At 39.7% G+C, this 12,290-nt stretch overlaps 1 protein-coding gene across 1 annotated transcript in view; it reads left to right on the top strand.

Annotated features, from left to right (window-relative positions):
• cdk13 (cyclin dependent kinase 13) overlaps positions 1-12,290 on the top strand; it is a 77,633-nt gene that overhangs the window by 28,624 nt on the left and 36,719 nt on the right. The window contains exons 5-8 of the mRNA XM_072571164.1: positions 1,088-1,258; positions 2,126-2,315; positions 7,611-7,667; positions 11,258-11,359. Coding sequence (XP_072427265.1) covers positions 1,088-1,258; positions 2,126-2,315; positions 7,611-7,667; positions 11,258-11,359 — 520 coding nt within the window. The remainder of the gene's footprint in view (positions 1-1,087; positions 1,259-2,125; positions 2,316-7,610; positions 7,668-11,257; positions 11,360-12,290) is intronic.

Below are 12,290 nucleotides of genomic sequence, written 5' to 3'. Positions count from 1 at the left end.
TTCCAAAGACTCGCCCCTCAGAAGAAATTCTTCTGCATTTCAGTCTAAATTGGTACCCCTTTTTCTGAGATTATACAGTCTACTCCTAGATTTTTCTATGAGGTGAACAGCATCTCAGCATTTACCCTGTTCAGCCCCTGAAGAATCTGTGATTTTTTTTCAATGAGATCACCTTCCAGTGAGTAGGGTCCCAACTCTTAAGGCCATCCCACTTATGCAGGCATAATTCTACTGAACAAAAACAAAAATTGCTGGAAAAGCTTAGCAGGCCTGGCAGCATCTGTGGAGAAAAGTAGAATTAGCACTTCAGATCTAGTGATGTGAAGAAGGGTTACTGGACCCGAAACTTTAACTCTGATTTCTCTCCACAGATGCTGCCAGAGCAGCTGAATCTTTCCAGCAATTTCTGTTTTCTTCTGATTTCCAGCATCCGTAATTCTTTTGGTTGTTATCATTCTCGTGAATCTTCTCTAAACTGCCTCCAATGAAATAATGTCTCCCCTTAAATAAGGGGACCAAAAGTACCGTACTTTGTCTTCAAATGTAACCTCACCAGTATCTTGTCCAGTTGCAGTAAGTCTTTCCTATTCTTGTATTCCAAACCCCATCAAAGAAAACCCAACATTCCATTAGCCTTCCTGATGCATAAAGGTTTTGATGATCATAGCAGAGCACTTCTCGAAAACTGATGGACCAGTTGGATTTTTACAGCAATTGGGCAGCTTGTATTGTAATTCTATCTTGGTCCAGCCCATAAATTAGCAAAATGCTAGATTTAGCATGACGACGCCACATCATTGAATTAAAATTTACAGGTTTCAGGTTTAAGTCTAGGACAATAACTCTAGATACATTGCATTTTTCTTTTCACATGCACTGTTATTTCCCCCATTAAAGTAACAAAAAATGAAATAAATCTTTCAGAGCAATAGTATTGTTGTATGGGGCAATATTGCATTAAAAGTTAGAGTTTTTGCACATGTTGGATATTTGCTCACCAATTCTCAATTTGTCAGAAAATAACTTGATTCTTTGCGGATGTGCTGAACAATTGTAGATTATTTTCTAAATGTACATTTGTTTTTAGGTGACATGGTTGCTTTAAAAAAAGTTCGCTTGGATAATGAAAAAGAGGGCTTCCCTATAACTGCTATCCGAGAGATTAAGATACTAAGGCAGTTGCAGCATTCGAGCATTATAAACATGAAGGAGATTGTAACGGACAAGGAAGATGCACTGGATTTTAAAAAAGATAAAGGTATCTGGGGTGATTGGCATTTAGGATTTGGAAATATTTGGGAAAACTGTTTTGTACAGACAGTTCAAACACCATCTTAACACTGAATCCAGCACCATCACTCACCCGTACACAACATAAGGAGGACGTTCGTGCTCATATGGAAAAATCAAGTCAGTCCCATTCCTTCAGTTGATCCACGTGGCCCTGGGCGATTATCTTCTCTGAATTCTGTCTAATGTCCTTTGAAATCGTTAAAAGTTGCTACTTTTGTGAACTGAGTGTTCTAGAGCACACACTTGTTGCATAAAAATACTTCTTCATATTCCCCCTGCAATCCTTTCCCAAAATCCTAAATCTGTGCCAGTATCCTAAATGAATCATCTATGGGGGAACCATCTATCATGACTGTTTGCTTTCTGTCCCTAAATCCATTTTTTTTAATCCACTAAGATATTGACCCTACTTCATTAGCCTGCATTCATTCGTAAGTTCCAATTGTTCTGAATGAATGCACTGAAAGTCTTTGGTGTGTATACATTGGACCAATTTACTATGAGGCTTTGCATTCTATTTTACGTTATTCAGTAACCTGTTCTTGTGACGCTTGTTGTCTCTTTTCCAGTTGCTTGAACTTATTGTTTTCAGCTTGGGCATTTAACTAAGATAATAAATCTTTCATTTAACCTGAACCACCTTTTTCTGTATCACTTTTTCTACATCTTTAATCATCCATTGTGTTTACCGCCCTATGTTTCCACTTGTGTGAATATGTTTAGGCTGTATCTGAACTTTATGCCCCTTGGTGATATCCTAAAAAGTTGACATTTTAGCTGGTAGTTTATCTGATTTTGTTAGTTTATGATTTTTTTTATCTGTCTCTCATAGGTGCATTTTATTTGGTGTTTGAATATATGGACCATGACTTAATGGGACTCTTGGAATCGGGATTAGTGCATTTCACTGAAAACCATATCAAATCCTTCATGAGGCAACTAATGGAAGGTCTGGACTACTGCCACAAGAAGAACTTTTTGCATCGAGACATCAAATGTTCCAATATTTTACTTAATAACAGGTACTACCACAATCAAAAAGGCAACTTGGTTAATGTGCTCTTTGAATGAGAAATGCATATAAATTGAAATTACTTAGAAGTTGGAGATATTGGTTCTTTGGTTCAGTTTTGAAACCTTGTGTACATGTTTTGATTTTGAAGCCAAGTGCTTCTTGACAGTTTGTCATAACCAACAAGATGACACTTTTGGAGTGTAAGAAGAAAAATGCAATGTTGGACCTGGTGGAGCCTAGACTCACTTCATTAAGTTACAGAAATCTGCTTTGCTTTCTCATTTTACCTTGAAGGCATCTGTATTTCAAACCACAGTTTAGTGTTGCCATGGTGTATTACTTTCTTATTTAAATGCAGTCGCCCATTTCACTGTCCAAATTGAGACCCTGCTTCTAAAATACTGCTCTTAGTGTATCAGTTTCTGATGTAGCTGATTTTGCTGCATATGGGGTGGGGACGGGGCATCAGGTGCCTCATTGAGCTTGATTGATTTCTCTGGGCTTTGGTTTGCAAATCTGACCAATTTGTCTTTGAATTTTTAAATTTCTGTAAATTAGAAACGAGAAGAATATAGAATTGCACAGCACAGGAACAAGCCCTTCAACCTAGGGCGTTGTGCTGAACATGACCCCAAATTAAACTGATTTCTTCTGCCTGTCCTTGGTCGATATCCCTCCATTCCTTGAATATTTATGTGCTTACCTAACAGTCCCTTAAGCACCCCATCATATCTGCCTCAACCACCACCCCGGCAGCGCATTCCAGACTCGTACCATTCTGTATTTTAAAAAAATACTTGCCCCTCAGGTTTCTCCAATATTGTTTCACTCTACTAACAAATATCAGCTGCTTACTTTGTGACAGCCAATTTCTTATCCGTTTTTAGGCTTTTATCTTGAGTCCCGCCATTTGGAGTTTGCTTAGCAGTCTTTCCTGTAGAACTTTATGAAAACATAGAAATTCCTATATACCACATTGAGGCTTTCCACAGTCCATTTAGCCTGTGACTTAAGGGAGGCTGATGGGCAGGATTTAGTCCTTCTTAAACCATGAAGGTTCCAATTGTATCAGGTTATATAGGTGAGCCTTGTGTTTGTGTCTGGTCGTTTTTATTGTTTAACATAAAGGTTTAACATAAACGTTTCTTGTTTGCTTTGTGACAATGACCCTCACTTGCTTACTCCAGTTTACTGAAGTTGTTTCAGCATTTATCAACCATCAGGATTATATCCTCCATTTCAATGATTTCATCCTACTTGTTTGATGGTCGTTAAACCTCTCTGGACTGATTTGGAGATGTCGGTGTTGGACTGGGGTGTATAAAGTGAAAAATCACACAATACCAAGTTATAATCCAACAGGTTTAATTGGAAGCACACTAGCTTTCGGAGAGCTGCTCCTTCATCAGGTGGTGGAGCGGTGCTCCAAAAACTAGTGTGCTTCCAGTTAAACCTGTTGGACTATAACGTGGTGTTGTGTGATTTTTAGCTCCCTGGACTGAATCCAGCAATGAAAGATATCAGTCCAGTGAATATTTATCAGTAATAGTTGATTATAGTAAATATTTTGTGTTCATTTTCCATATATTTTATTACTAGTAATGAAAACATTGTCTCTTTTGGAAAAACTCCAACTTTTTGATTCTGAAGTACTGCTCTTTGAAATGTTTTTCTGACCTCTGCCTGTTCCTCCTGGTAGTTATGGCAGAGGCTTACAGTAGGTTCCTGCTTAACATTGACTTGGTTGACGTTCTTTCCCTTTAATGCTGCTAATAAAGTAGTCAACATATCCATTTAAAATTGCCAGTTTCATTACAGCATAGCTTGCCACGCACTTTCTTCTCTGTGGCCTATTCTGAGTGTGAATATCACCTTTTGCAGCAGCACTCAAACCTCAGATGCAGTACTTCTTCCCCTGCTATAGGCATTGCTCCCTGGCCTCGCCTCGCCTCGCTGAGGCTTTCTGTCCCATTTTTGCCTCTTATCCTTCATTCTAACCTTAGACCCTGGGGTTGTTTGTTCAGCATGTTTCTTCTCCTGGCCGCCATTCTGAACTTCTAATCAATTTAGTAGTAGGAATTGTTTGGTCTGTGTAGTCCTTGGATTTGGTGTTACCTGTACCAGTCACCTTCTGCCACTGGATGGAACTTGGTCAATCTAAATGTACTGTGGTGAGTAATTATGTAAAAATATCATGTATTCTGTCTCTTGTATATTTAGTAAGTCTTTTATTTTATAAGTTATTACCTCGAGGGAAGCATAATGTTGAACATGTATGATGCACTATTTCAACTTGTACATTGTTCTCTCTTGGCAGAAAATGTCCAAGATCACTGAGCATGGCTTGCTGACTGGGAGAAAATTAAATAACTGACTAATTTGACAATCCATTTCATAAGCACTGTGCAAAGCCACAGCACTGCAGCTTTTATTTCCTCTTCCCTTTGATATGGTGGGCATTCTTAGCAAAGCTGGTACTTAATGCATGACCCTAATTATCCATGAGGATTGCTTTGCTGAATTAACTAGATGACCAGAGCGTGGTATAGAATGGGCTGTACCAACTGTGGTAATTCAGGAGGTCTGCCTCCTCAGCTTACCACACTTGTGTGGAATGGTTGCCCTTAAGCTGCATGTAACTCTGTCTTTCTGATGGAGGGCAGATATGTTTCATTGCAGACTGTGTTGTTTCATACGCAACTTCTAGAAATAGGCAAGTCTTGTTACATCTGTACAGGTTTTGGTGAGTCCACACCTGGAACACTGTGTACAGTTTTGGCACCTAAATTCAAGACATCCACTAGCTAGTTTCTGGGAAGATGATGCTGACTTATCAACAGTGGTGAAATAGCTTAGGCCTTTATTCACTAGAATTTGGAGTGTGAGGTGTGATCTTATTGAAGCATGAACAATTCTGCAAGACACAATAAATGTTGAGAAGAAATTTCCACTAGCAGGGGATACTTAAGTTAGGGAACATAGTTGCAGAATAAGGGAACACTTGTTTAAAACAGTGATCTAAAGGAATTTATTTTCCTGGAGAATAGTTAATATCAGGAATTCATTATCTCAGAGTTGTGGAGAAGAGATCCCACTGAAAGTATTTAAAGAGAAGGTAGATTTTTGAAATGTCAAGGAGTTGAAGGCTCTGATTAGCTGACATAAGAGGTCAGATCAGCTGTCATCTTGTTGAATGGCATGCAGGCTTGAGGGCCTGCTCCTGCTCCTATTCCATATGCTGTTATCCTTGAACTCCAGAAGAAACCTCATTACCCAAAGTGCGACAAGCTTGTTTGTACTACACAAATTAACTGTGAAGTGAATAGTGCAGCTCAAAAGTACACAAAACCGCCCCATAATGCCTGGGAAAATTCACTCTGAAGAGCAACAGATTGGAGAGGAACCCCCCCCCCCCCCCCCCAACCTGCCCATTAAGTAGCATAAAGTAAATGAAAAGGAGCTCTTGTCCAATCACCAGTGAAAATCTCAGGAGGAGCCCCCTTAGAAAATATTCTCTGGTGCCCTATTGTAGTTACATTTAAGGAAAAAGACAAGCATTTGAAAGAGAACTGAGCAGGAAGGTATGGTTTAAATGCAAATGAGGAAAGAGGTTCAAATGAGCATAAAACATTGGCATGAATCGATTTGGCACATTTAGCTGAATTAAACTCCGTCTGCCATTCCTCAGATCCCATGACACTAAGCCTTTGCTGTCCACTGCATCTCCAATTTTGCTGTCATCTGCAAACTGACTAATTATACGTCTTATTTTCACATCCAAATCATTTATATCAATGACGAAAAATACCAATCCTTGTAACAAGCCACTGGTCACAGTCTTCCAGTCTGAAAAGCAGACCCTCTGTTTCCTACTTTTCAGTCAGTTCTGTACCTGAATGGCTAGTTCTCCCTGTATTCCATGTGATCTAACTAACCAGTCCACCAAGAGGAACCTTGGTGAGTGTCTCACTGACGTCCATGTAGATCACGTCCACTGCTGTTCCCTCATCAATCCTCCTTGTTACTTCTTCAAAAAACTCGAATCAAGTTAGTTAAAACAGAAGCAGTTTTTGACAGTTCTAGGTTAGAATGGGACTACGCCAGATTTACTTTGGGTGTTACTTAAATTTGCATGTTCAAGCCATTAATATGCTTTGCAAACCAGATGTTATGTGAGCATCCATATGTGTAGCTTCTTTTCATTAATTTGCACCATTATCCTTTAATTGTATGATTGACAGCTGTGACTTTAGAAGCATTAAACCTGGGTCACTCTCTGGCTTTTGTTCTATCTGAATATCTGTGCCCTGAGATGAATTAAGATATGTGATGTCCATTTTATAAGCTTTTGAAAATTTCTTTCATCAAGAATTTTCCTGTTTATCAAGTATGTTAAGAAATATATTCTAAAAAGGATATATTCAGCACTTTGTGAAAGCCAAAAATTTTGTTTACATATCTAGTGCGGTTTGTATGTTTGACTGTCGTTTTAGCCTGTGTACTGGTCTATGTGATTCTTTTTCCCCCTCTTCCTTTCATCAAGCTAAGAAATGGTTACCTCCTTCATCTCTACCTTCTCCCCCCCCCCCCCCCCCCACCTTTTTCTCTTGAACTTATTGCTCCTGCATTATTTCTTTGCTTTTTTTTTCTTTTTCCCCAGCACCCACATTGTCTGTGTGCAGGTGTGAGACACCATGAAAGACACGAGGTGTACGAATCTTTATTCAATTCCCACCACCAGGAAGAAACACCCAAGTGGCCAGTGACAAGCAGTGCCCTTTGCACAGGACAATGCTGCTGCATGATCACACAGTGAAGGGGAGGGCAGGGATTAAATCAAAATAGAGTTGGATGGGGAATTACTTCTCTGCTTGCTTGCCTCAATTTGAAAGATCAGGATCTCCCTGTGGTTATAGTTCATTAAGTGCATCAGTTGTTAAAATGCAATCAAACGTCCTTGATTTCTCCAAATCTGTTAAATTTGGCTTTTAATTGTGCATTCATCATTCTGATTTCGAGAGATGCTGATCACGCTAAACTCTCTACAGTATCTAGGACTGTAATTTTTATTGTCTTTCCTTAATGTATTTCTGTGTAATATAAAACTTCAAAGTTTGGGAGAAAAACTTATAAAACTTATACAGTTAGATTATAAAATGTTAAATAATTTGCCTAATGATGGAGTTGCCTGTTTGATGTATTGAAGATATTGTACTCATACCATATTCCAGAGATATTGTTAAACTGACCAAAGGTTGATTTAAAAGTATCATGAATTACATGTAATTTTCTCTACCACCAGGGGACAGATAAAACTTGCTGACTTTGGACTGGCTCGACTGTACAATTCTGAGGAAAGGTTTGTATATTATTAAGTTGAGCGTTTCATACTGGCTTTAAAATGCTTGAACCTTTTCAAGGATGTGACCCTCCAACATGTTTCATCTGTCAACGTGATTGATATGTGCAGTAATTCCCTCTTAACTTTTTGATTGGATGTCAACAAGTTAATGGGTTATGTCTGTTCAGTATTGCAAGATTAGCTTTAAAATCATTTCCTGCCAGGTCTGATGAAGGGATGCATGACCTGTTCGTCATTTTGGAGCACTCTTTCCTGCTTAACCTATCTAGTATTGCTGACCTTCCAACCTCTGTGGTTGGGCCTCTGCACCATACTCACTCTCTTGCTGGTGATCCTTCAACTTATGACTCCTGACTCACCCACTTGTTGGTTATTGTTCAACTCTCTTGCTTATTATTTCCCTTCCAGAGCTTTTGTTTCTGTTCTAGATACAGATCTCACCTGAAGCTGAAACTTCGGGGGTTATGAAAATTCATGTCCTAAAGATGCAGAGGTTGGGTTGGTTATAATTACTTTTTATTTGAATGAACTTCTGTGAATCAAACTGAAGTTGTACCATCTTCCTCTTGCTGCTGCTGAATCCTTGCCCGCAACAGTGATTCAGGCAAGGGAAGAGTTGATTGAGAGAGGTGGGGCATGGGAAATCTGGCATGTAGTGCTCAGTGACAGAGTGAATTGCGAGCAGAAGAGGTGGCAAGTCAATCAGGTGGTAGGAACATGAGTTTGAGACAGCCAAGGCTCTCAATTGGAGTGACAGCAGGAGGAATAGTTCACAATATCCAGGATGGTCAGAGTGAGAGAGATGATTAATTGGAGGTTTGGGAAGCAGGATTGCCAACACGTGGAAGCTATTTTTAACTAGAAAGTTAACATATTTCTTTTAACTTAACATCAGACTTCAGTGTTTCGTTTACCCTATAAGAATATAGCAATATAAAATATTTCATCTTACAGTTTGTGGAAAGTGATGAAATCAGGTTCATAATAAAGTAGAGAACTGAGCTGAAGGTAGAAAGTACAGGGGAAATCTGAAGAAGGCAATACATGAGGAAAAAAATATGAGACTGGATTAGGTCTCTGATCTGTCTAGAAAAGAGTTCTATGCAAGACTGGCTCTACCATGTGCCTAGTTCTCTTTAGTAGTCTGAGTATTTATAAGACAGGGAGAAAAGCATCATCTGCTCCAGACAAGATTTTTTTAAAAAAGTGTTAACAAGGTTGATTGGCCCCTATTAAACTGTGTATAGATCATGGTTCGTGCACACAGAATTTGTACTCCACGTCACATCCACGTCACATCACAGCACTCTTTGGGGAATCCTATTTCATATTGTTCCAGAACCATTTTGATTTGGATTCTGGATTAAAGTTGCAAGCATAGTGTCCACTCAAAACAGATTTCAATAAATCTGTAATTTATTGCAAAAACCTGCTGGCACACCAACCCCCCCCCCCCCCCCTAATCCAGGGCCCCAGTCAATCCTTCGAGGTGAGACAAAGGTTCACCTGCCTCTCCTCCAACCTAGTTTACTGTATCTGATGTTCTGTATCGAGGAGACCAAATGTAAACTCTGGACACGTTTCATCGAGCTTGTAGGAACTGAGCTGACCTGCCAGTCACTGCCTATTTTAATTCCCCTTCCCATTCCCTCTCCGACATGACCATCCTTGGACTCCTCTATTGTTACAGCAAATCAGACGGTAAATTGGAGGAACAATACCTCATCTTCTATAGCGACAGCCCAGAAGACTCAGCATTGAGTTCTCCGATTTCAAATAACCTTCCTTATCAACCCCTCCCCTCCCTTCCATTCCTCTGATTGATGCTTCCTTCTATCTACCAACCAGATTCATTCCTCCCATTGACTAACCAGGTCACACCCTATACCTGTGTTCACCTATCCCTTACCCGTCCCTATGTTCAGCTTCCCTTACATCACCCCCAGCCCTGAAGGAGGGTTATACCCAAAATGTTGACTTCTCTACCTCTTGGCAGTCCTTCCACAGCAGCTTGCTGTATTCTTCCAGCTTCCTGCTGTCTATCAGATAGTTACCAAGTTGCTCATCATATTTGGAGCAATATTGGCGATAATATACTTGTCTATACTTTTCCTTCTGCAATTGTAGATTTTCACCATATCTAAATCATTTATCAGTATTATGTTGAGCAAAGCGGATATGTTGTGCTTTCTTTCGATTGCCCATTGTTTTTGGTATTCTTTTCATTCAGAGTGGAATTTTCATTGGTTACATATATCCTAAATTGTATTTGCAAGAAAAGAAAATAATACTGCAAACTTTGTTTTAACTGGAACCTTATGAACCACCACTCCATTAACCGGCAAAAGTTACATCCTCCAAGTGTTGAAAGTTTGCTGTATTACCATGATCTCTCAGATGTCTGAGCAGTTAGTTGAGGGTGTAGTTGAATAGATTCTCTGTCGTTAAGTGTCATTTAAAACAAAGTTGCATGATTATTTAAGTGGCTTATGCGGTAAATAAAGTATAACATTGATGTGCATACACTCAAGATTCGAGTGGTGCCGGAAATGCACAGCAGGTCAGGTGGCAACCGAGGGACAGGAGAATTGATGTTTCGGGCAGGAGCCCTTCAGTAGGAACGAGGCGTGTATACCCCCAACATTCAGTTTCTGTTACTCCGTCTGTGTTTTTACATTGATTATGTGGACCTCTCGATCAACCGGAATATTTGATCAAATGTTACACTCCTGTCCTCGTAGGTTCCGGTTAATAAAAGGTTTGCTGTACATGTTTTCCAATTGAGAAACCAAGGCAAAATGTTAAGGTTCTTAATGCAGGATGCAACCAAGTTTAAAGGAAGGAGGAAGCATATTGAGCAGTTATGATTGCATAATGTCACTGTTGAGTTTTAAAAATCTAAGATCTCCATGAGAAAATGGTTTTCGAGTAGGAGACAGTATACTATACACTATAAGTGCCTCTGCACTTAAACATTTGAAGGTAATGCAAGAATGAGGATTATGTTGAAAACTACATTTGATGGAACTAAAATTGGAAATTAAGTACAGTTCAAAGTAATAATGGAAATAAAGCAGACACTGAAACAAGTGAGATTAGTGGAACTGCTATGTATGCACAAAAGAGGAAATGTTTACTGGATATGAGGAGCCCTCTTCTGAGCCCAATTAAAGTGCACGGTAGAAAGTCCTGTCTCGATGTTGGGCCAATATTAATGTGAGTGAATTTGGAATTTTTATGGAGTTTAAAATTGTGGGAACTGGAAAGTGTTAACTCATCTTTGTAAGAAATAGTCTTAATAGTTTTAACCTTGGGTTCTGGTGAGATGTCAGATGAAAGTTGAAACAACCACTGTTCGTAAAGACTCAACAGACGTTACAGAAATACGGGCTGAAGAGGAAGAAGCAAATGTGGGTGTATTTTATTGTGGTTGAGAGGTCCCGGTAACAGATAATTTTACTTTTTGGCCACTAATTGGATGTGTTTCTCTCTGTCATTATAACCGTTTATCTGTTTTGCTTAATTCACAATTTATTAAAATTTTGAAGCATTAATTCTTCTTTTATATTTTCTGATTACTATTTTAGTCGACCATACACCAATAAGGTTATTACTCTCTGGTATCGGCCACCTGAACTCTTGCTTGGAGAGGAGCGATATACGCCAGCTATAGATGTGTGGAGCTGTGGGTAAGTGATTTGTACATGTTGGCTGAAATAGCTGCACAAAAGCCTTTATGCCATCAACAAGTCATCTTTTATTTACATGATGCTGACCCAGCTAGCACAGAGCCAGCTCCTACGATGATAGAACACCTGATACCCAGGTTTATTTTTTAAATTTGTTTTGAATCTCCTGTTTATTCTTTTTTCTTGTTTTTTAACCACCACACTACTGCCTAACTGCGGTAATGCTTATTTTTCCCCAGCACCCATGGTGTGTGTGCGTAGGTGTGAGACACAGTGAGAAACACAAGGTGCACAAATCTTTATTCAATTTCCACCACCAGGAAGATGGGAAAACACCCGAGTGGCCAGTGACAAGCAGCGCCCTTCACATCAAAAGGCAATGCTGTGTGATCAAAACAGTGAAGGGGAGGGCAGGGATACCCAGGTTTATACCTGTCAACTCGGACTCCCTGATTGGACCAGATTAACAGCCCAATAAGGGAATTTATTCGGAGAGATTCAATTGGCTGACAATGTTCCAATCACGACATCTTCACCACTCGAAGAGCCCATTCTTCTTCTTGTAGCTTCTCCTGGGTATTTTTGCACTCTGCCTAGTTCCACCAACTGTGCCTTGGATACTGGCGACGTGTACCAGATTGTATCCCGCTCGTAGCACCTGGAGCATCTCAACTAAAACTCAATTTAAGGCAGTAATAGTGTTGAGGTTGCAACATTTGCTGTGTTTATTGTGTTCTGAGAGGTCTCTTCAATGCCAGACAGAGTGGGAGAGACCACAGGTTCTGACAGCCCTGCTGGATGTTCTGAGTATGTTTAGTTCCTGCCCCTTTCATGTAATCCACGTGCTTGTTCAGGAGTGCCTCACCAATCCGAACATTGTATGTCACAGGACCTGACCTCACGTCAACCATGCCTTTTATTCGTGTCAGGC

This window comes from Chiloscyllium punctatum, chromosome 5, assembly GCF_047496795.1.
Source record: "Chiloscyllium punctatum isolate Juve2018m chromosome 5, sChiPun1.3, whole genome shotgun sequence".
NCBI classification, from domain to species: domain Eukaryota; kingdom Metazoa; phylum Chordata; class Chondrichthyes; order Orectolobiformes; family Hemiscylliidae; genus Chiloscyllium; species Chiloscyllium punctatum.
Note: the sequence above shows the minus strand (reverse complement) of the source record. Positions and strands in the feature narration are given on the sequence as shown.